This window comes from Molossus molossus, unplaced genomic scaffold (genome assembly GCF_014108415.1).
Source record: "Molossus molossus isolate mMolMol1 unplaced genomic scaffold, mMolMol1.p scaffold_m16_p_1, whole genome shotgun sequence".
Lineage (NCBI taxonomy): Eukaryota > Metazoa > Chordata > Mammalia > Chiroptera > Molossidae > Molossus > Molossus molossus.
The window spans coordinates 197,307,362-197,331,787 of record NW_023425344.1 but is presented as its reverse complement, the minus strand read 5'-3'; the positions used below and the strand labels follow the sequence as shown (position 1 = coordinate 197,331,787).

Below are 24,426 nucleotides of genomic sequence, written 5' to 3'. Positions count from 1 at the left end.
GAGTCTATTACTCCACCCTCTTTTGTCTCCCCGATTTCTGGTCCGCAACTGAGCTGACATGCTCCCTGACATTTGAGTGCTTTTCAGGTTGGCATGAAGGTCACCTCAGCCATGAGAGTTGGGGATGGACCTCTTCGGGTATCCCACACCTCCGAGGGGCTATAGGCAAAGTTGAGCTAGAGAATCTTCTTAGGATGATGGAGCTGAACATTTCCTGGAAGTCAGAAGGCTGCCCACTCTGGTAAACGGATACTCTACTGAAAGGAAAAACGCATGAAGGACAAACTAAGATTTTCTTTCTTTCTTTTTTAAAAGAGAGAATAATATACCTGTAAATAAACCCCTAGATGCACTAGGGAAATATAGTTTGGATGTGTCTCAAAATCTGTAGATTACGTAGAGTGGTGTGTTTGGCATTAAAAGTAAACCATTGCAATTTCAAGGGAAGAAAAAAATACATATATATATTTTTTAAATATTTTTTAACTTATTTTTAGAGAGAGAGATAGAGAGAGAACATCAATGAGGGAGAACATCAGTTGGCTGCCTCCTGCATGCCTCGCATTGGGGATTTGGCCTACAACCTGGGCATGTGTCCTGACCGGGAATCGAACTGGGACCTCTTGGTGCACGGGTCGATGCTCAACCACTGAGCCACACCGGCCGGGCTCAAGGAAAGAATCTTTTGTTAGATTTATTTATGTATTATTAATTAGTGACACTTTGAGAATCATTTGAGGGAAAGGATACAAAGTGTGACCTAGACTGGAATAATGTCTTTCCTGTATTTGTCTAGTCGCTCTTGGAGGTGACTAAAAATTTCTAGGATACCCAGTATTCCGACAGAGACCATTCATAGCCCGCTGTTTTAAGTTCCAAGTGTTGTATCTATATACACCTCCCCACCCCCACTCCCCTCTCCTCGCCCAGTGAGTTTCTTGAAGTTATAGATTACTGTCTTCCAAGGCTGAACTAAATATGTGACCAGAGACAGTCAATATAATTGTGGTATAATAAAAAATATATGGGTTTTGCTCCTAGTTCCTGGCACAGAGCTCCTAAAATCCTTGGAATTTATTGTGTTTAAAGTGCTAATGAGCTGACTCATGGTGGGAATCCCTAGATAGCTCTGGATGAGGACTAGTCACAAGAAAAGTCAACTAAGTGGTTACAGGGTTAGAACTTTCAGTCACACCTCCAGATAGTGGAGAGGGGCTGGAGACTGAATTCAGTCATTAATATTTAATGATTTAACTAATCATGCCTACGTAATAAGACTTCCAGTAACACCTCTAAATGATGGGCCTGGGGAAGCTTCCCGATAGATGAACACATTGGTGTGCTGAGAAGATGGTGTGCCCAGAGAGTGCGTGGAAACTGCCCCACTCCTCACATCCAAATTACGCATCTCTCCCATTTAGCTGTTCCTGAGTTGTATCCTTTATAATAAACTGGTGTGTTGTTCTAGCAAATTAATGAACATGAATGGGGTTGCTGTGGGAACCCCTGAATTTGTAATCAGCTGAGAGAGCGAAAATGCAGGTAGCCTGGGGACAGCATTTGCAGCTGGCGTCTGATGTGGGGGCAGTCTTGTGGGACTGAACCCTCCATCTATATATAGCGTCTGTGCAAATTCTGCGTAGCTAGTTTCATAATTAAACTGAATTGTAGGGCATCCATTTGGTATTGGACAATCAAAGAATTGGTTGTTTGGAAAAGACACAACATTCGATATCAAGAAAGTGCATTTTATGAAGGAAGGAAGGAAAGGAGCTTTGTTGCTTGGTGCATTTTAGTCACAGAAACCAAAAACCTGATTCACACTGACTTCAATAGTAAAGGGAGCTAACTGGTTCATTATATTCCAGAGGTCCAGGGCAGGACCAGCGTCAAGCAGTGCTCTGTAGATAACTTATCAATGTCCAATAAACTGTTTCTTTCTCTCCACGCTTTCTTTTGCAGTGCTCACTGCATCTTAAGGTGGTTCCCCTGGAGTTTCCAAGGTGACAGTCAACAACTCCCAGCCACTTCCCATTAAATTCCAGCAGGAAAGAGTGACTGTCTTTGTGGGAGCATTCCTGTCAAAATTCTGAGAATCACTCTGATTGGACCAACTAAAATTCGCATGCCCATTTCTGACCAATCTCTGTTCCTGGGAATGCCCTGATTGGTAGTATAGGATATTTGGTAGTAGCAGCTTTTTTATCACTTCATACATTCCCACACTGAAACTGGAGGTTTTGGAAAGTGAAGAAGAGATGCTGGGAAAGTAACCAGCTAATCTCCATTCTAAGATTTGGAATGTTGCTTTATGGTGAAGTTTATGTGACATAAATAATAATGTGGTTCCTAAGTGCATTAATTTGTTTACTATCTTTTTTTAAAAAAATATGTTTTTATTTATTTATTTTTTTTTTTAGAGAAAGAGGAAGGGAGAGAGAGAAAAACATTTACGTGAGAGAGAAACATTTATCAGCTGCCTCCTGCACGCCCCCTACTGGGGCTCGAGCCTACAGCTCCGGCACGTGCCCTGATGGGGAATCCAGCCGGGACCTCTCTGTCCATTGGACGATGCTCAATCCACAGAGCCACACTGGCTGGGCTTGTTTACTATCTTAGTACAAAATATTTTAATCAACTAATCTCTATCAAATGTTATATTCTGGAGAATAAACTACCTATGTAGAACATAACATATTGCTGGAGATGTATAGAAATAGATATATAGTGATCTATGAGCAACTGGAGAAATCTAAGCACCTATTAAGAGTTGTGACAGGCTTTCAATGTTTAACCCAAGTTCTGTAACTAGCTTTGAACACGTTTAATAGCCCCCAAATTCGCAATCAAATGGATTATTACTTGATACAATTCTAGACTTCATCTTGACCTTTTGCCAGATTTGTGGCTCGTTTACCACCCAATAAACATAGGTATGATAGCAAACACTTCACAGACCAATTGGCACTCCATGTGATAATCTCTAGGGTTTGAAACTTTTTCTTAAAGGACCAGACAGTGAATATCTTAGGCTTTGTGAGCCACATGGTCTGCGTTGCAGCTGAACTCTGCTGTTGTAACTCGAAAGCAGTCACAGACGGTATATAAGTGACTGAAGATGGCTGTATTCCAATAAAACCGTGTATATGGGCACTGACATGGAAATTTCACATAGTTTTTATGTCATGAAACATTATTAATCTTTATTTTTTTCAAGTATAAATGACTAAGACGGTAAAAAAAAAACCAAAACATTTTTTAGCTCACAGGCTATACAAAAATGTGCAGCAAGCTGGTTTTGGTTCATGGACCATAATTTGCCAACCCCCATTTTAGCTCAGTGCTGCAAAATGATGAGATTTATGAAAAGAAGATGAAAATGGCATTACCTTAACCAACAGGTTGCATATTCACAACAAAATGTCATCCTACTTTGCATATAGGTTCTATAAATTTAGTCATTATTTTTTGTCCCTTTCACTAAACTCTTGATATAGTGAATGATCCAAAATTTCCAGAATTCACATTTTTACATTTATTTATTTATTTATTTATTTTTTTTTAATTCTCACCTGAGGTTATTTTTCTATTTATCTTCTGATAGAGTGGGAGGGAGAGAAGGAGAGAGAGAGAAACATTGATATGAGAGGGACACATCGACTGGTTGCCTCCTGCATGACCCCGACTAGGACCGGAGATGAACTGCAACTGAGTACGTGCCCTTGACCGGAATCAAACACGAGACTCATTGGTCTGCGGGCTGACACTCTAGCCACTGAGCCAACTGCCACACTTTTACTTTTTTTCCCCTTTATTGATTTTAGAGAGAGAGGAAATGAGAGCGAGAGAGAGATAGAAACATCGATGAGAGAGAACATCAATTGGCCACCTCCTACATGCCCCCCACTGGGGATCCAGCCCACAACCTGGGCATGTGTCCTCACTGGGAATTGAAATGGTGACCTCTTAGTGATGGGTCAAGCGCTCAACCATTGTGCCACACTGGCCAGAGTACACTTTTACTTTCAAAGTTATAAAGATTTAAGCTTTTGAGGAAACATGGAAGTAGACACCTTCAAGATTAGGCTGCATCTTTTAATTAATTAATTAATTAATTTACTTATTTATTTATTATATTTATTTATTTATTTTCTCTTCACCTGAGGACATTTTTGCATTTGTCTTCAGATAGAGCGGGAGGGAGAAAGGGAGGAAGAGAGAGAGAGAAACATCGATGTGAGAGAGACACATCGACTGGTTGCTGCTACCCACATGACCCCATCCAGGGCCGGGGACAAACTGCAACTGAGGTATGTGCCATTAGCGGGAACCGAACCCAGGTCTCTCTGGCCCCGGGCCAATGCTCTAATCGCTGAGCCAAACCAGCCAGGGTTAGGCTGCATCTTTATTGGAGCTGGTGCAGGGTTAGAGTTCTTAACCAAACTCAACATTTTCTTCTCAAGGTCGCTTGCTCTCCACTATCCCTATTTCCATTGATGAAGCCTCATTGCTAGTTGACCAGGATTGACTCTTCCAAGTCATTGTATTGTGAGCATTCTATAGGAATCCTACTCAGTCTGAGAGATTCTGTGTAGTGGATCTGCCTCTGGGGTCCTGGGAATGGGGCATGACCCTGATCTTGCCCCATCTCAGCACAGTGATTGGTTTAGAGATGGGCTGGTGACCCAAAGAGAAATAATCATAATCCTTCCTGGAACTTTTGTTAGAATGACCGGGTTGAACTGAGTTTCTGTTGCTTGCAACCCAAAGACTCCTGACTAATTGAATTGTGATTTAATTCTTCTGTGTCTTGCCTCTGCTTCCCAGCACCTCTCACTCTCACTGTCTAGTTGGTCACTATGTCCTCTAATTTATTTTCTGTGTTTTTCAAATCCGTTCTTTTCCCTCTATTCTTAATTATTTCACCATCACCTCTTTCTATTTCTCACAGTAGACTCTGTGGTATCCTATTCAGTAAATATTTTTGAAGCTATATGTTACAACGGCAGGAGAATAGCTTGTCAAGAACACTGGATTCAGAGTCAGGTAGAACCTGGGTTTGAATTTTATTCATACACTTACCAGAAAACAAAACTCCTTTAGGTAACAGTTTCTCTGTTTGTATAATGAGAATTACCTCATAGGTTGATGTGAGGATTAAAGAAGAATAATATATGTGAATCAAATAGTACAGATACACAGTCAGCACCCTAGTAACAAGGGTTCCTACTGGGTGAAAGGAACTATAAAAGACCCATCTGGGCCCAGCCAGTGTGGCTCAGTGATTGAGTGTCGACCCATGCACCAAAAGGTCACCAGTTCAATTCCCAGTCAGGGCACATGCCCAGGTTGTGAGTCCAATCCCCAGTGTCAGGCATGCAAGAGGTGGCCAATCGATGTTTTCCCTCTCATCAATGTTTCTATCTCTCACTCTAAAAATCAATAAAGAAAAAATATTTTAAAAAAGAAGACCCATCTGGCATTCAGCTCTCCTTCCCTTAGGCCTTGCTCCCCTTCCATCCACCTTGCTCATCACTTCCTGTCAGGTGTGCAGCCTCTTTGCTCATAAGTCCCCTAAGATCTTCACCACCCACACAGACTCTTCACTCTAACCCCCAAAACCTTCCATCTTCTGTCTCCATCATGAGGTCTCTCTTTCTACCAAGCTACCTCCTCACTGACAGATGCTCCGCCTGAAATTCTTATGCTAGTAAACTTGACTTTGAGCTGTTCGCCTTCACCCAGCCCTAAACCCAGATCCTCTGTAGGCCTGCTCCTCCTCTTTACCCTTGTCCTCCGCTCTCACAGAACCTGTTCTGTCACCTAGGTGTGCTCTCCCTGTGTGCCCGTTCCCCCTCTTCCTGGTGACCAGGGCTTGCTGGGTGTCCTGTGCAACCACCTCCCTGTGCCCACCTCCTAGCACAGGGGCGTGCCCCGCCCAGTGCCCCATAGGCAAGGAATACAGACTCTCCGGAGCTGATGAATTCACTGACCCAGGATCATAGACACACGATTCCTCAGGACTCAAGCTGGAGAACAGAAACCACACTAGATATTACAACAAAGGAAGTTGAATACAGAGTCAGCTACACGGGTGTTGGTAGGCTCAGAGCACAGAAAAGAAACACGGAGAAAACGCTGAAATGGTTTTGGGGGAAGCGGCCGCCAGGCCTGGACCACAGAACAGAGACGGAGGCCGGACATGGCAGAGCCTAGGAGTGTGGAGAAGGGGCCCCCAGAGCTGAGATCCAGACCTGAGAAGAGGGTGCTGCCCAGCTGATGCTGGTGCCCCGGAGGTCCCCAGAGGGACCCTGAGGAGCCGGTGCTCAGACCCCACTGGCACAGCGCAGGGGCAGGGCGGGCGGCCCTGGGAGTGCTGAGAGGAGTTGGAGGTGGGAGCCCAGCCCCGCGGGAAAGAAGCTGACGCCTTCTCTCCTCCTCGCCCCTTTCACCATTCCTCGAGGAGGACTCCGGTTTGCAGGGACTCACGGGACGTCGGCTGGCAAAGGACTTTGGGACATACAAGCTTCGAAACAAGGTATCAAGGGCTGAATTTGGAGCTGGGAAAGGACAGGTAAATAACCAGCTCAACACTTCTACAACCATCATGTTTTAGAGGAAGAAAGGAGGGCTGAGGGCTCCCGTGATTGGTTCAGCACCTCCTCTAAATTGTTGATTCAGCGTCTTAATCTACCCCTTTGGAACAGTGCTGTTATTTTTATTTTATGAGGAGATGGTACCCAAACTTGCTGAATTGTGAGAATATCTGTCTACTTCTTCTTTCCCTTTTTGGCCATTTTATGCTGATCAATGGCATGTAGTATATGCCATGTAGGACCACACACGATGCTTTGAACAACTAGAAAAAAACGATTGTTGCTTTGCCAAGTTTATTGGTTCTAAGTCAGGATACTTTTATAAGGTTCAGGGCGGGTATGCAAGTCAGTCTCCCGGACAGCATACGACTTTCCACTTACCACCAACTTGCTGGGGGCTGGGGTGCCCCAGTATCACTGTAAAAAACAAGCATAGCAAATTACAGCAGAAATCATCACAGAAAACTCCTATTCCAAAGTGGTATCAAACTTTATTATTTTTTTCTGTAAGAAAATTGGTAAATGAAGGCAAAAGAAGAACATCTCCTAACCATATTATTTGTACTGAAAGAATCTCCTCCAAGTCTCCCCTTACATGTACCACCAGCTGAACCCCAGGAATATGGATATTCACAGACATTAATCCCACAGGATTGGCAGGTGACTGGCTGAGCCCTGCATGGATAGACATCTTGAAACTTAGAAACAAAACAGGATAAGGGAGAAAAATGCAAAAAAAAAAAAAACAAAAAACAAACCCCTAAGCTTTGCAGTTGGTCTGTCTTTAAAGATGAGGTGGGCTGTAGTGACTCCAGGGCTAAGCATGGGCATTCGAGTAGTAGCCTCAGAACATCTCATAGTGGGGCTTATGTGCAGTGCAGAGAGGCCAGAAACACAATAAATTGATCCACCAAACCAGGTTTGGCTGATCAAGTGGCTTGGGTGAGCTACGCTAGCGTTCTCAGCCCAATCGCCCACAGCAAGCACAGCTACGTAGGAAAAGGCTGAGACTCCAAACACACAGCAAACCCAGAGCCCACTAGCCAAGTATGAAAACATACTGTTTCCTCGGGAATCACAACTGAGGCCCATGGTCAAATGGGAGGCTAGAGCTGGACAGGAAATGCAAAGACAGAAGACCGTCTTAAAATGCATATGTGAGTAGCCAAGCATACTTGTAGAAAGTACCACTAAAGAAATGTGAGCATTCCATCAACAAATCATCAAACAACAAGTGTTGGCGAGGGTGTGGAGAAAAGGGGACTCTAGTACACTGTTGGTAGGAATGCAGACTGGTGCAGCCACTATGAAATACACTATGGTGTTACCTCAAAAAGTTAAAAATTGAACTTCTATTTGACCCAGTGATCCCACTTCTAGGAATATACCCTAAGAAACCTGAAACACCAATCAGAAAGAATATATATACCCCTATGTTCATAGCAGCACTATTTACAATAGCTAAGATCTGGAAACAACCCAAGTGTTCATTAGTAGATGAGTGGATTAAAAAGCTGTGGTACATGTACACAATGGAATACTATGCATCTGTAAAAAAGAAAGATCTCTTATCCTTTGAGATGACATGGAAGGACCTGGAGAGTATTATGCTAAGCGAAATAAGCCAAGCAGAGAAAGACAAATATCACATGATCTCACTTATTTGTGAAATATAATGAACTAAACAAACTGCTGAACAAAATTAACCCAGAGACATGGAGGTGGGGTACAGACTGACAAGCCTGAGAGGAAGGGGGGTTTGTGGGGGAAGAGATAAACCACAGAACTTACATGCATGTGTGCATGACCAATGAACATAGACAACAAAGCTGGGGGTGGGACAGGGGGGAAGGGGAGGAAGGTGTCTGGGGGAAAAATGAGAAACATTTGTAACAAAAACAAATTAATAAATAAAAAATTTTAAAAAAAGAAATGTGAGCATTACGAGAAAACACCAGATATTGGCCCCTTCAATATATGGTTCCATCAACAACAAACAAAGTTTTATTTACTGAGATAAAAATTTACATCAATTTTCTTCTTCCTCCCTCCCTCCATTCCCTGTTTTCTTTTTCCTCAAATCACATTGAAAGTACAAAAGTGGTACTTCTTCCTCTTCTCATTCATTTTATGATCTGACAGAGACTGTCTAATTTTCTTCTAACTACAAGAACACATATCTGCTTAGATTTCATACAAGCTGCCCTTGTTCCAGAAGACTTGAATTCATCATAATGGATCCAGGTTGGCTACACTTTGAGGTCCATCTTTTTGTTAGAAGGTGAGGGGTAGGGGCTGGTTCATTGTGACTTTTTTTGGTATCTGATCTGATAAGATCAAAGGTCAACATTTCTTCAGCATAGAGGGATATTTTGGGTTCTATTAAAGGTGGTCTTCCCTGCCCCCACCCAATCCACATAAGTTAAATAGAAGATAGTGTAGGAAGAACATGCAATTTAGTAAATCATAATTCACCAAAAAAGCTGAGAAAGGTAAGAGAAGTTAAAGGAATAATTAGATTGGCAGCTGCAAAAGTTACCTTGTACCTGAGATAGTTGGCTGAGAACCAGCAGATGTTGGTTTAAAACTCTCCCTCTGCAGACCTTAGTGAGTGTGCTATAGCCCCCGAGTTGAAAATCATGTGAGCTGCTGCCTTCGGTAACAGAAGTGTCTTCATATTAAACCAACTTTTATTAGAGTCCACTGGGCATTGATACCATTTGCTAGCCAGGTTACCTTGAGCAAATTAGTTAATGCCCTGTACCTTAATATTCTCACCTGTAAAATGAGCATACTACAGAACACCACTCATAAGCTTGTTGTTAGGATTAAATGAGTTAATATTTGTAAGGAACTTAGAGCAGTACTTGGCATATGGTAAATGCTACATAGATATTTGTTAAATATTTAAAAGTGGGCCCGGCCAGTGTGGCTCACTGGTTGAGCATCAGCCCATTCACCAAGAGGTCGCCAGTTTGCTTCTCTGTCAGGGCACATGCCCAGGTTGTGGGCTCGATCTCCAGTGGAGGGCATGCAGGAGGTGGCCAATCAATGTTTCTCTCTCTCTCTCCCTCTCCCTTCATCTCTCTCTCTCTCTCTCTCTCTCTCTCTCTATCTCTATCTCTCTCTCTCAATTCAATAAAGAAAAGAAAAAAATATAAAAGTGGCAGAGAAGTAGCTTGTGACATTGGTTGGTGGGGGAAAAGAAGACTAAAAGTGCCCCAATTTTGTACACTTGGAAACTATATAATTTTATTAACCAATGACACCCCAATAAATTTAATTAAAATTTTTTAAAAAGAAAAACGTGTTGCATTTTTTGACTGTCCCTGTGTGACTGTCACTGTTTGTCAGCATGTCTTCTCAGCAGTTTTTTTTTTTCCCCTTATTGATTTTTAGAGAGGAAGGGAGAAGGAGAGAGAGATAGAAACCGATGAGAGAGAACATCAATTGGTCACCTCCTGCATGCCCCCCACTGGGGATCGGGCCCACAACCTGGGTATGTGTCCTGACCGAGAATCGAACCGGCGACCTCTTAGTGCATGAATTGACGCTCAACCACTGAGCCACACCAGCTGGACTCAAAAATCTTACTAACATTTTTTTTGGCCAACATTGCATCCTAAAATCCATGAAAAGGCCCACTTTGGGAGAATATGGAGGGAAAAAAGGAGCAACAATTTCCCTTGCCACAGTACCCCCTTTTCAGACAGTGGCAATTTGAGGGTTAAAATATAGATAGCATGAAACACAGACCTTCCCTCTTCGAGTCTGCAATCCGTCCTGAAGAACTTAAGACTGAATTCTTTTCAGGCAGGATGATTTCTTTTTTTTTTTTTTTTTTTTTTATTTTCCCTCACCCGAGGATATTTTTCCATTTTTTGTACAGATAGAGTGAGAGGGAGAGAGAGGAAGGGAGAGAGAGAGAGAAACGTCGACGTGAAGGGACACATCGAGTGGCTGCCACCCGCACGACCAACCAGGGCCGGGGACAAACTGCAACCGAAGTACATGCCCTTAGCGGGAACCGAACCCGGGTCTCTCCAGACCGCAGGCTGATGCTCTAACCGCTGAGCCAAACTGGCCAGGGCCAGGCAGGATGATTTCTAACAGGTATTTTTACTTTGCTATCCCCCTGTCCTAGACAGTAATAGTAACTTAAGTTTGCAAGACACTTCAAAGCACTTTCATCCACTCTGCTCCACTTGATCACTGAGACAGGCCTTTGAGGACACCCTTACTCTCTTCTGAGAGACAGGTAACTGAGAGCTAAGGAAACTTGCCCAGAACCATTTAGGTGAAAGATGATAAAACTAGGACTCAAATTTAGGTCTTCTAACTAAAATGTTTTCTTCAAAGGTCTTGTTTGATCAGGGGATGCTTAGTAATATTTGATGAATTAGGTGGAATCAAACTGAGTTGAATTGGCTTTCACTGAATTAAAAGGACGTGTGGTCAGACGTCATGGGGGACCCTTTTAAAGGACCGTGCTAACAGAAGCATCCGATCTTCATCCAGTTTCTCCTCTTCCTCTCCGTCTTCCTTTTTCCCTCCTCTTCTATCTTTCCACTCTGTGTTAAGTGAGCCAAGCCGAGGTTAGGAATGATCAGCTCCAGAGATGGTGGTGAGATAGTTTGGGGAATATGAAAAAGTAAGCATGATCAGATTGCCTTAGCTCTGTGACCTTTTGGTATTACCCCATCAAAATACATTGATTCCAAATCAGAAGAGTGAGTTCACCCTTAGCCCCCAGTGAGGGCACTTTCCCTGCTTGTTCTCGTTCCCAGGTGTTCTCCGACCAGTGAGCCCTCAGTCAGTGCCCAGTGGTGCCTCACGCAGCCTTACGGCACTTTAGCAAAAACAGGATCTCGCCCTGGCCGGTTTGGCTCAGCGGTTAGAGCGGCAGCCTGCGGTCTGGAGAGAACCGGTTCGGTTCCCGCTAAGGGCATGTACCTCGGTCGCAGTTTGTCCCCGGCCCTGGTTGGGTTGTGCGGGTGGCAACCACTCGATGTGTCCCTTTCACGTCGATGTTTCTCTCTCTCTCTCTCCCTCCCACTCTATCTGAACAAAATATCGAAAAATGTCCTGGGTGAGGATAAAAAAACAAACAAACAAAAAAAACCCCCAGGATCTCAAGAGTGGGGAAATCAGACATGAAAGCGTCACCTAAGACAGGTCAAAATGGAATACTACAGTAAGGTGAGCAAACCTGACCCATGCTTTGCCCTTCTTCGCCACCCCTCCGCCCCCCACTCATCTCCCACCTTGAGGATTAGCCACGGCAAGGCAGCTGAAGAAATGACATAAGCCAACACCTCCTGTGGCCTGGACCCTTTAGACCTGTCTGTCTGGACAACTGTTTGTTTTCCGTTTCAAGGAGGATATTAGGGACTTAAGAATTTGTTCAGGTGGAGGGTGGATCCCTTTTTCTTTGGGCCTGGGGCTGAGCAGTGACCATTCCCTGTAGTTACACAGACTACTCGAGACCCCCCGCCCCTGAAAAAGACTGCGGCTTGTCGCGCTGTGTGAACTGGCTTACAAGGACGTGAGCCTACATTGTCGGATGGAAGTCTTCATTTTGACAACCGGGGGAGTGCAGATGCTCAGAGTTTTCCTGTTGGGTGAAACCATTCTTGGCTATAATGTCTCTCTAAGGAGCTGCTTTAATTACCTGTCATCAGTATCTTCATGATTTCTGATTTTTGGTGGTGTTTGTCTGGCATTGGGGATGGGGCTGAACTTATGTTTTACTTTTAGTGCCTGACTTTGGTGTTCAATTATTTGGATGTAGACAAAGGAATGTATCAGTGAGACTGACCACATGAGTAAAATACGCGGAAATGATTTCCCTGGGATCTCTCAGGACCTTTCCACCTCTAACATTCAGGTCTTTATAATTCTGAGTTGAGGCAATATTGCTCTGGGGCCCTCAGTAGAGGGCAGACAGCAGTGGGAATGTAAGGGACAGAGCTGAAATCCTAAATTAAAATACGTTATTGAATTTGCAGGGAGCTGTTAGGGCATTAAACGTGCCAGTGCTAATATATTTTACATCACTGGAAATGGTGTTTAGTTAGGTATAAAAGATGTTCACTGGAACAATCTCTGTATTAGCAGAAATAAAAATAAACAAACAAACCTAAAATTATTCAAATGCCCAACCAGGCATTTAGTATTCTACTCAGTTGGCATACTATACAACCATTAAAATCGGTGGTAATGAAAACTATGTATCACCATGTTATGAAAACATGGGAACTGTTTATATAATGCTGGAGAAAAGCAAAATGTACACTGTATGTAAACTGATTATAATTATGAAAAATATTGAAAGGAGAAGTAGATTCTTTAAAAATATCCATAGAAAAATCTCTATAATATGGTTGTATATTTACCAGGAAAGACTGAATTTCTAAATGAAATAAAACCAATTTCAGATTTAGAAAGCAATATAAATCTCTCCATAAACTTCACCATGTCTCACTGCAGTAAAATTCAAGTAATTATTTTATATGATTTATTCAGCATCTGTCATTTTAAGAATTGGATACTGCTTGGCTACAAAACAAAGAATAATTAGCAATATAATTAATCAAATTGCTATTGATAACTCTATGTCAAAGTTAATTATTTTATTTTCATGTTTTATGGGAAGGGTTCTCCTTTTATTAAAACCAATAACATTTACAAATAAATGTAAATGCATTGCACATGTTTAATTGTACAAAACTTGGTATCACAGCTGAAACCTACAGTCAATACCTTCATTTACTGACACCAGGGGAAAATGCATAGTTTTTACCTAAGCTAACCTAACAGAACTGCTTTCAGAACCCCTGTTCATTCAGTCAGTTGTTCTTCTGTGTTGAGGACAAGAATCACGGTATTTACATGATCTGTTCTAATCTGATAGTCACAAAATGTTCTCCTTGCCTGTTCTCCTCGCCTTCTCCCTGTCCACCAACACACAGTTGTTTGCATCTTCCGGGCCGTCACAGCAATATTCCATCCAGTCTGACTAATCTGTCGAACATGGAAAGCTTGGGTAGTCATTGGTCAGCTTTTCTGATCTGAAATCATGCCCGGAATCGTGAGACAGACCACTATTTCAGTTTTGTTTTTGTTTTTTTGTTTTGGAGCAGACATTAAATATCACGGCCCTCAGGGTAATGGGAAACTTTTTACTAATCATTTTATTGTTATGAATAGATCCTCAGTCTTTCAGACGTATGTAAATAAATAAAATATGTTGGTATTTCCAAGTGAGCCAGACGTTTGCGGCTGTTTCACTGTAGCAGGTCTAGAGGGGGCGATGCTCCGGAGTTTCCTGTTGTGTGAAACCATTGATGGCTGTAATGTCTCTCCAAGGAGCTGCTCTAATTAATGCAAAACACTCTAGTTACTACTTAATAAATACTAAGCTTCCTCTAAGTGGCACAACATTAAGATCCTTTATTGAACAGTTTCTCTATATGCTATTATGAGCTGGAATCATCAGACCAATGCATTGTACTTCTGGAAGGAGGGGAGAGAAATCTACAGCAGAAGCAGAGTTTGGAAATAATTATTTCTGCAAACCCACAACTCTTTCTGTACTGTCTGTCTTAGTAAACCCACTCAACAAGGAACACTCTGGGGAAGAAAGTAATTGAGTAAATGAAAATATACAGGCTGCAAAATCACAGTGTCTTTAAACAACAGATACTTAAAGGATGTGAGCTTAATCTGCTCTAATTTAACACTCCTGAGTGTGTTCCTTCAAAGCTTGCAACGGGTTTGACATTGGTTATTTGCAGACATGGGCCAAAGCAGGCTGCCTCCAAAGAACACTTTGTCTATATATTCTGGGAAATGTTCTGGGAAGACAGTCTTCCAAGGAAGTTTTCATTTAGCCAATTACAACCTTTCATGGATAATTTCTGATTAGCTCATTATTAGTTGTTGTGAGTTTGATAACTTATGGGCATAAAACAACAACTCTTTTTCTAATACCTTGTATGTATGTGTAGGTCAGAGCCACCTCCCCTCCCCAGCTCCGACACCAAGCCCACGAATTCCATGAAAAATAGTATCAAGTGTGAACTTACAAATCTTGAAGCTAAAATGAAGTGTTCAGAGATTTGAGGTACCTGGGAAAAGGACCAGTCAACATCTTAAAATTGAATAGAAAAGCCATTAAATACTTTCACCTTCAGATGAGACCTCACTGAGACTTCAAGTGTGAGAAAAACTGGTTCATCCCTCTGCAATCACACCTCAAAAGCTGAGAAGTCTACTTTTTAAAAAATTTTTTCCCTGCTCTGTCTCTAGAAGCAGCTCTACCAGTCACTGTAAGTTTTCTAAGATGTTGACACATAAAAGTTTATAAAGTTCACTGAAACAAAAATGTCACTAACACTTATAGCTTGGCCCCCTCCCCCCCGCCGAAGAATGGAACATGACTTGGAAATTTTAACCCAGTATCTCCTTGCCTGATTTTTGCTTGAAAAGTTTACCATTACAGTACTCAGAAAGTGGTGGTGGTGGTGGTGGTGGTGGTGGTGGTGGTGGTGGTGGTGTGTGTGTGTGTGTGTTTGTGGAGGGGGGGAATGTCAAGCAGGTGAGGTTGAAAGCTCAACTTTCAAGTCTGTTGTGACACCAATGACTAGATATTAGCTGAAAGAAGAAAACTCGATGAGTCAGATGCAATTCTGGTCTTTGAAAACAAGCTGTGTATGTAATCCATGCCAAGCAAGGAGGAAGAGACTTGGAGATGTGTGTGATATAATAGTGTTTATATTGATGTAGTTAAAGATTTGTTTAAATCAAAGTGATTAACTCAGACCTGAGTGTTAGTCCATCACCAAGAGCTCCTTGGGAATCCCGAGGCCCACACTGCCACCCCCCACTCACTTTCTTCCCCTCCCCCATTTTTCAGGAGCCAAAAGATGCCTGCTGCATCTTACACTGTAGTGCAAACAGATCCCCGCAAAGGGAGAGGAAGATAAAATGAATTTAAATTCCAAAGGGGTTCCAGTGCCGGTTTCCTAGTCCCCGAGTCAGCAATGTGTTTGTGAAAATTCAGCCTTTTTGTCTCCCAGTAAAAAGGAGCTAAATCTACATCGGTGGCCCAGTCTCGGGTTGCTATTCTTTGCATTTTCTATTCGAGTGAATGAGAGTGAATGAAGTGGCCGGGACCCTTCATTTGATCTACTCAATTGCATAAAGTGACAGAATTCTAATATATTTGTTTAATGCTCTTCAATGGGCTTTCACTTTTTTGCTTGCAAATGAAGCATCCGTGGGCAAAGTTTCGTCCCCCTTTAACACGGGGACATATTTCATAACTCGGGCCGTGGTTTGAAGTGATCTTGAGAGGAGTTTTAGACTCAAAAAGTGGAAAATAAAGAAACAGATGTGAAGTTATTGTAAATTCCTAGAGTGGGCTCTGGGGCTATTGTGCCCCCACGGCGGGCGGTCCAGGGGCTGTGCCTTTCATGCTGTAATTGAAACATATTAATTAGATAATTTGTTGTTAGTTTAAAAGAAACAAATGCATTCCCTTTGAGGCTTCACAGCCGGTGGGTTGGGTTGTTTTTATTTTGTTTTTTTGTTTGGGTGTCTCTGTGCATATGTGGCGTTAGGAGAAAAAAAATTAATTGACATTTGTGTTAAGAATCTGAACAGACCGAGATCCCTGCCCTTTCTTAAATGGATACCTTGTACAAAGGGAGTTTCCATTTGTAAAAGTCAAAACCATCCCTCCCCTCCCCACCTTGCATAAGCTCATGGAAAACCTTCTGTTTGCAGCGCTTGGTTGGATTCCTCCTCTTTCCCACCCCCAACTTCACTTCTCCTGAGCACCTGGCCACATTTATGCTTCCAAGACACTCAGTGTTCCTGTCTCTTTTAAAGGCATTGAACTCGCCGCTGTAGTATTTAAGCTATTCTAGGGATCATTTACTAGAACTTCTTCTGCTAGTCTTACACTTTGCAAAACCCCAACCCAAGCAAAAAGAGTAATGAGAACTTCTGTAGCTTCTTTCTTGAGAAAGTGTACAAAATTCATCCATTGTGTGTGCATTTCCCCAACTCCCAGAGAAAGCCAGTGAAAAACACAATCGAGTGCAGAGTCATGTTAAAAACCAGAAGTAACAGAATAGCCAAGTTTCCAAAATCAAACACCTAAATTAAAACAAAAAAAATCAATCCTGCCCAAATTTACAACATAGAAAATAGTAAAACTGAACTCTATTCTCAAGACCTTGAGCATACACCTCACTGTATGGGGATGTCTCTCCCAGTTTTATTTTAAAGCTGTGTGTATTGACTTTGGACTTGAGCCAGGTGAGAAGATTTAACATGACAAAGAGAGCCATTGAAGGTATCATAGTTATAAACTTCCTTATTTGTGGGGCACTTCAGCTAAACAAGGTGTAAATCTAAGCTGGGGATTGAGTGGGATGGAGGCATGTGTGTTTGGGCTGCCTTTGGATTTCTGATCAAGGTCAAAAAATCATTAATGAATTTTTTACTTTATGTATTCAACTTCGTCTGAGAAAAGATGCCTGCAATTGTGAAAGGAGGGCTCACAATGCCCAAGTTATTTCATTCTTTGCAACACACCATGACGAACTTACCAGCTGAAAAGGACATTTTCAAATACTGAGTTGAAATCACTCCTTTGCTAAAACATCAGAAATAAAAGCTGCATCTTCTTTACTTCCATTTATTAAACGTATGTATGTGCACACCACTTAATTCTGAATTCTAGTGGCTATTCTAGGAAGAATAATTTTACCTTACTATCTAAGTTGATAATTTATAAAATATTTGAGGCCCATGTCTATATGGTTCCTTCATTCCCATTTTGAATTCAGTGTTAGTAAAATCAATGAGATTAAAATATCCAGAGATGACCTTAATTTTTTTTGTCCAAAATGATGAAACTGTATTTAGAATTTTTAAAATGCAGATGACTTCTTGTTGAGAACAAAGTTTCAAGAATTTCCTAGTCCAGGATGGACAAGTTTTACAGCCTTTCTTTAGCTGATCTTGTTGATATAATTGTGAATTGGGCTTGATGAATGAGTTTGGTTGTCTCCTGTCTGACGAGCTTTAGCTTCATGCATTTTAATCAGTCCAATGATTCATTTATTTTCCACCTTTTTTTTTTTTTTTTTTGGCTGTGTGTGGGATCCTTCCTTTAAAAAAAAAAAAAATGGTCACAACAGGATTAATTACCCTTTGCATTAATCCTGAAATATTTTTTCAGATAGCTCTCTAAATATATAAGGGTCACAGGCGCTAAGGATTCTCCTTATGGACTATAGTGATCATGATTTCCATGTGGGTTTCCCTGTGTTGCTGTCTCTTGTTTAATCATTTTACACAGTAAAGTGTTAATCACCATTTAAGTTTCTCTTTGTCTTGCAACTTCATTAGTTGAATACACCCCTCACTCTGGAAATATGGTGAGCCCTTCAATAAAGCTTCAATTGGCCTGGAGCCATAAATTCTTGGCAAATTTTAATTCTCTGCAAATATCTGAAGGAAAGCAAATACTTAGAGTGGAGCATTTTAAGTAACTTCATTCACTTCTTTAAAATAAATGCATCAAGCATTATTTTCTCACATGAAGTCATAAAAAAGAAATCTGCTCAAAGTGGACAGGTTTCAACGTTCAAGGTGAACTTTTAGGTAACTTCTGAAAAATAAAATTTCAACAACTACAATAGTTTAAAGGAGCAAGGAAAAGAATATTCCAAATAAAATGAGTCAGGATATCAGCATTGTGTAAGCACAGTCTGTTTTTCCTTTCTGTATCTCCATATCATCTACCTGATTTCTACATAGCTTTACAATTATGTAAGTGCAGAATATGTTTTGTAAAATGTATATTGTAAGATATACAAAAATACATATGAAGTACTATATTTTCTCAATAAGTTTTTCTTTCAGCACTACACCTGTGCACCTGTTCTATGATAGAAATAGTCTGTTTCCTCTTTCCCTCTGCATACATATCTTCAAGAGTCCATCTGAATAATTTTTTCCCCAATCTGTGAGTGCCTAAGAGAAGGTTTGACTGTTTTAAAAATAAAATATAAACAAGACAAACTATTCGGACAATGTGCTGCAGAAAGCATGCTTAGAGAAGCACTTTCTCCATCTTCTGTAAAGTGATTGTTTGTAGGAACTCTTCAAAAACACACAAAACTAAAATTTGAATTTACATATTTTAATGAGAAAATATTATTTGGACTAGGTTCATAATTTAATGTAGACACCTTTTAAAATTCTCTGTCTTAAAACAGGCATGCTGGGAACAAGAGCATCGTATTTAAAATGCCATGCTAATTCTCTACAAGGAGGGGGAGGGAGGAAAGGTACAAATTTTACAGCTCTGATGACACTACAACTTTTTTTTTTTTAACTTAAGCAGGTCACACCAGAACAACAGTTCATTTTTCAGCAAATTACCTAAGACTCTAAAGGAATATAGCAAACAAAAGTGCATTTTACACAGTGTATAATCATTCCTATTCACAAGCATTTACACCTCCTTGCAGCCCTTAGCTTCTTGGAAAAACTCTTGTAGCCAACAGAAGGACTTGTCCCTGGGAGACCTATCCGGTGACATTTCCTTCAAGTTAGCAGTCAGCTTATCTAAATTCTTCTAGGGTTGCCCTTGATACTTTCTTAGTTTGGGCTTATTTCATGTTCTTTTCTGCCCCCCTTCCAACAATAAAATAAATAGCTAAAAAGGTCTCTAAGTAATCGTAAAGTTATCATCCCAATTAACTTTCCCATCCCCCTTCCCTCCCCTAAACCTGGCCAGAAATTAAAAGTAAACATTCACATTACAACAGGTACTTGTAAAGTGGGCTTTGCCCCCTTGCCCGCCAAGCAATACAGATTCAAGTTCACTGTTTACATTTTACCGGGCGCTTTGTAAACAAGACAGGGTTACTTTTAGTTTTGTTTTGCTTGTGTTGAGGACAGGCGTCCCCTTCCCAGCTCGGCAGCCTCTCCCCTGACTCCCAGCGCCTGGAGCCCCTGGCAGGACACAAAACCCAAAACAAAAAATTCTGCGGAAGCCGGGGAGGCAGGCCGGGTACTCCGGGGAGCTGCGGTCGGCCCAGCCCCTGCCGGATGGGCGGTGGCGAGCGGGGTAGGAAGATTAGTGGTCTCTTTTCGCAGCAGATTTCCAAGAATTTAACAGAAAGATCCGGCCCTCGATGGGAGGCTGCAGCCCTCAGAGGAGATCTGTTCGAGGAAAACTCTGCGACGGTTTCTCTGGTCTTGGAACTAACTGCGCAGAGGCCGGAGCCCCGCCAGCGCGGGCGGAAGAAAGATGCGCTCCTCTCCGCGAAGGCGGGTGGCAGGATATCCCCTGCCTCTTAAGTGGGAGGGTTTTCGGGGGGCACGGGGATGGGACGGTTTGGCTCAGGTGCCCCCTGCCTTCCCCTCTGGTGGGGGCGAGGACAACTCCTACGCGCCTCCAAGCCCATCTGCAAGTTTGTGTTTTGCCTCCTGGGTCCAAAACAAAGTTCTCGGGGGAGAGAGGTGGTTGGCCGAAGGTGAAATGGACACGTTTAGGGTGGCGGTCCCAGATCGGGGAGGGCAGGACTGGGCGCTGGGGAAGGCGAGTGAGCTAGCGGGGAGGAGAACAAGAGGGGGCGCCGGCCGCTGCGGGTCAGTGCACCGCCACTGAGTGCAAGGCCGAGGCTGGGCTGGTGAGCGTTTCGCTGGGAGTGGCGGGGCTGCTTTGGCTGGTGGCTGTCTGCGAAGACGTGGGGCTGAGCGAAGGGGGCGAGTTCGAGAGCAAGGTGGGGATGGGCGCGGGCAGCGCAGGCAGCGCGGGCACTGCGGCCGGCGTGGGCTTGATGGGCACCGGGATAGCGGGCAGCGTCTGGCCCGCTGCGTGGCACAGCGGCTTCAATGGCACACCGTAGGCGCTGTAATCACCACTAGCCATGGAGATGGGGGTGGTCGAATCGATCATGCCGGAACCGTACACGTGCGGCCAGCCAGTGCCCAGCGAGCTGCCCATGGTAGTCAACTGGTTAGGGAGCGGGTAGGCGGCGGGTACGGGCTGCATGGCGGAGAAGGCCAGCCCCCCAGGCATCTTGTACTCGCGCGCGATGATGTTCTCGATGGCGAAGGGGTGCTTGAAGCCCGAGGGCTGCGCCACGCCACCCAGGTTGTAGGCGGCAGCGGGCATCTGCGGCAGGTGCGTGCCGGAGGCCGCCAGGGCGCTCAGGCGCAGCTTGGCCTGCTGCTGCAGGTACTGCGCGGCGTCGGCGGGCTTGCTGGGCGCCAGGTGGTCCGACTTGAGCACCTTGAAGCGCTTGCGGCGCCGCAAGAAGCTGCCGTTCTCGAACATGTCCCCGCAGCTGGGGTGCAGCGCCCAGAAGCTGCCTTTCCCCGGCTGGTCTGGCCGCCGCGGGATCTTGATGAAGCAGTCGTTGAAGGAGAGGTTGTGGCGCAGGCTGTTCTGCCAGCGCTGCGTGTTCTCCCGGTAGTAGGGGAAGCGGTCCATGATGAACTTGTAGATCTCGCTCAACGGCAGCATCTTCTCGGGCGAGCTCTGGATGGCCATGGCGGTCAGCGAGATGTACGAGTAGGGCGGCTTCTGGTCACTGTACGTGTTGCGGCCGGGCCGAGGCATCTTCTTGTTTGCCCCCTTCTCACTCTGGGTCAGCGCGGGCCGGCGGCTGCTCAGATCTGAGAAGTGGAAAGATAAGGGGAGGGGGCATGGATGCACAGACAGACACCGCGAGGTCAGCCAGGCCGAGCGCAGACTTCGGGCGTGGAGGGTAGGGGCTGCGGTGCTGGATCAGCCCACGCCCGCGCTCTCTAGCCAGCAACTTTGCGTGCAGAGTGGGGCGCAGCCAGGGGGGCGAGCGGCGCAAGAGTAACGCGGAAAAAAGCCGGACCTGGAGCGGGGACCCGGGCAGGGATGCAACCGACAGCGGCTCACCTTAAAGTTGCTCCAAGTTGAGCGTGCGCATCCGGGATGGTGCTGCTGCTGGCGTGTCCCTTCCAGCCCACAGCAGCCGGGGCACAGTGTCCCGTCTCGACTGGGTTCTGCGAGTTTCTGGGCTCCTCAGCTCAGCCTGGCAGCGCCCAGCGCCGCCTGCTCCCCAGCGCTTCTGGCTGTATTCTCCGCAGGCGACCGAGCTCGGCTGCGGTGTCTGGGCGCGAATAGTGGCTGCGGCCGCCTCGGGGCTCCGGAGGGCGCTGCTGTGGGCTTCGTAGCTCCGCTGAGCTAGGTGGCTGCCTCCATGTCCTCCCGCGAACCATCTGATAGTTTTAAGCGGTGACAGGAGCAGAAAAGACCCCTGTAGCGGCGCTTCATTAATGTGCCACTTCTTAGCTATCATATGACAATCGCCTTGGGAGGAGGAAGAGGAGGGGGAGCGGGGGCTGCAGAGGGAGGGGACTGAGGGAGAGGGGAGAGCCTGGCCAGCTCCGGTTTCTTTCACACCTACTTACATGGACACCTTGGCCAATAGTAATCACTTCCAGCTGCAGCCTGGGCGAGGGGGAAGAGCCTCGACCACCGCGGGTAGCTGGACGCGCTGGCCTGGGTGCACGATGTGAAGGTATGAGGAGGCGGCAGCGGCAGCGAAGCCGGGATTCAGGCGACCACTCACGTTCACAGACCGAGCTGCAGCGCAGATGATGTTTGACATGGAAATTGCCTGGCTGGGGTATTTTGTTTTCTCTGCATTGTACCGGGTTTGTATTGTTAGCTAACTTCAGGCATGGCTTTCCCCTGAAGCTGACCCTTTTCCTGCGCTTGGCATTACCCTGGGCTGGTTGCATGGGTTATTATAATGAAAATACACCCTTCCCCCCAGTCCTTCAAGAGGCAGGTCAACGTTTGATTTGACCTTCCTAGGCTGCTGCCTTAGCTGTGCACTGTGGGTGAGTGATACTTACAAAAGTAGAGTCGGGCAGCCCCATCAGAGCCCATCTTGAATCTAACTGTATTGACCAAATTTTGTTTTTTAGATGAAAGTAGTGTATCTTGGCGAATAGGCTAGGTCTTCACTTTAAAAGTTCTCCAGGAATTTGATCAGACACAGGATGAAGGCTCCAGGGCTGTTGGAGCAGACGGTGTACAGACCTGGCGAGGGCCCGAGGTTGTTTGACACACTTTGTCACCAGATGAACTTCAGAGCCTCTTGCTTTCCCCAGTGGTTTGAATTTTAGTAGTTAGGTGTTGCCTGGAAGTTTGCATTTTACAGCCGGAACTACCCCCCCCCCTTATTTTTGCATAGAGAGAACTCATTTAGGGTTTAGAGAGCCCAGCAAAATCTGCTCGCGGCCCCACGGAAACAGTAGTACCTTCTAGACTTGCAAAGACCAGAGAGTTTAACTTTTTTTGGAGAGAGGAGAGGTTGGGATGTGTCTCAGGTCACCCTGTCTGGTGCAGAGTGGCAGGTTCCCTTCTGTTCAGATTTGTCTTGGGAGGTTCAATGAGTTGTTGTTATTATTATTATTATTACCACCATCATTGTTGTCATGATCATTATCAGTTTGCTATGAAATAGTGAGTCAACCTCACCTGCATGCACACAGTCTAAGAGTAGACTCTGGGAGTTCCCACTGGTTTCTATATATACATTCTTCTACCTTTATGGTTTTTAAAAGACATTTCTTTTGTCATGTTGTTAAAAACTCAATACCTACAGCCCACACTGAATCATCTTCAGTCCGGAAATGTGAGAACAATTTTTTTTTTTTCTTTTTCTTTTTTTAAAGAGGAGGAGGAGGAGGTGGTGGTGGTGGTGAGTGTGGTGGGAGAGTTCTGGGTGTGCAGTTTTGACACTTTTAGTGATATTCCAGCATTATCAGTGGAGCTATTTGGGGTTATCATTTTAAAAATATGTCTTCCAACGAGAGTGGACACACACATACACACACAAACACACACACACACACCTCCATTAACCAGTTTCAGAGTTGGTCAATAACTCACCAAAACGTAACTTAAACACGATGAATTTAGGAGATTAAACAATTTCATTAATATTGAAATGGCTCTCATGTCTGGGCTGCCTCGCTTGAGATGCAAGCGCACGTTTTTCAATATTAACAGAAGTGCTTGAAGAAAAGAATAATGTCACCTTCTTAATTCGGAAAAAATAACCAGGAGGAGGAGGTGGGTGGGAGGGGTTGGGGGAGGAACGCTGACCTGTCTCTGGGGGCAGGGCTCCTGAAGGGCAGATAAACTCTCAACTGCTAAAGCAGCTGGAGCCCTGTGGATCTCTGCCGAGCCTTGGCTGGTGGCAGCCTTACTTGGCAGAGCTGTGTGTGCTTCAGCTCCTTAGGAGGTGCAGCGTTTTGGGGGTTACTTGGTGCAGACGGGTTGGGATTGAGGGTCCTAGAATGGGAGGAGCTGGGGAGCACCAGAGCCTGAGGGACCTCTGATGACTGAACAGTAGCGACGACTTCTGTTTCGCAGACAAAAAGGCGTTAGTCCACAGCTTTCCTTCTGAAGGCAGAGTTACCAAACAGAAGGTTCTCCTGCGGGCGAGGCAGGGCGCTCCTGGGAGGGAGAGGTACCAGCCACGAAGTCCCTATGGACTTTTTAGGATTCTCTTAGCAAATATACACATACTGATATATAGAATATAAAAAAATATTGAGTGGTTGGATTCGAGGTATGGGACGATAGGAATGAAAGGTCTCTGTTCCCCCAGTGACAGCCAGTAAGGTTTTCTCTACTGTGTGCGCGCCTTGAGGGTGGGGGATGGGGAGAGAGAAATGTTTTCTTGTTTTAACAATTGGCATTTTGTTGCCTTGCAAAGGACCTTTGTATGGCTGTCGAAATCAT

At 44.3% G+C, this 24,426-nt stretch overlaps 1 protein-coding gene across 1 annotated transcript; it reads right to left on the bottom strand.

Moving 5' to 3' along the window:
- Nucleotides 1–20,246: 20,246 nt before the first annotated feature.
- On the bottom strand, nt 20,247–21,305 carry FOXB1 (forkhead box B1). The gene has a single exon (XM_036244245.1). It carries the CDS (start codon nt 21,247–21,249, stop codon nt 20,275–20,277), a length of 975 nt encoding a protein of 324 aa, XP_036100138.1. The 5' UTR covers nt 21,250–21,305; the 3' UTR covers nt 20,247–20,274.
- Nucleotides 21,306–24,426: the final 3,121 nt, after the last annotated feature.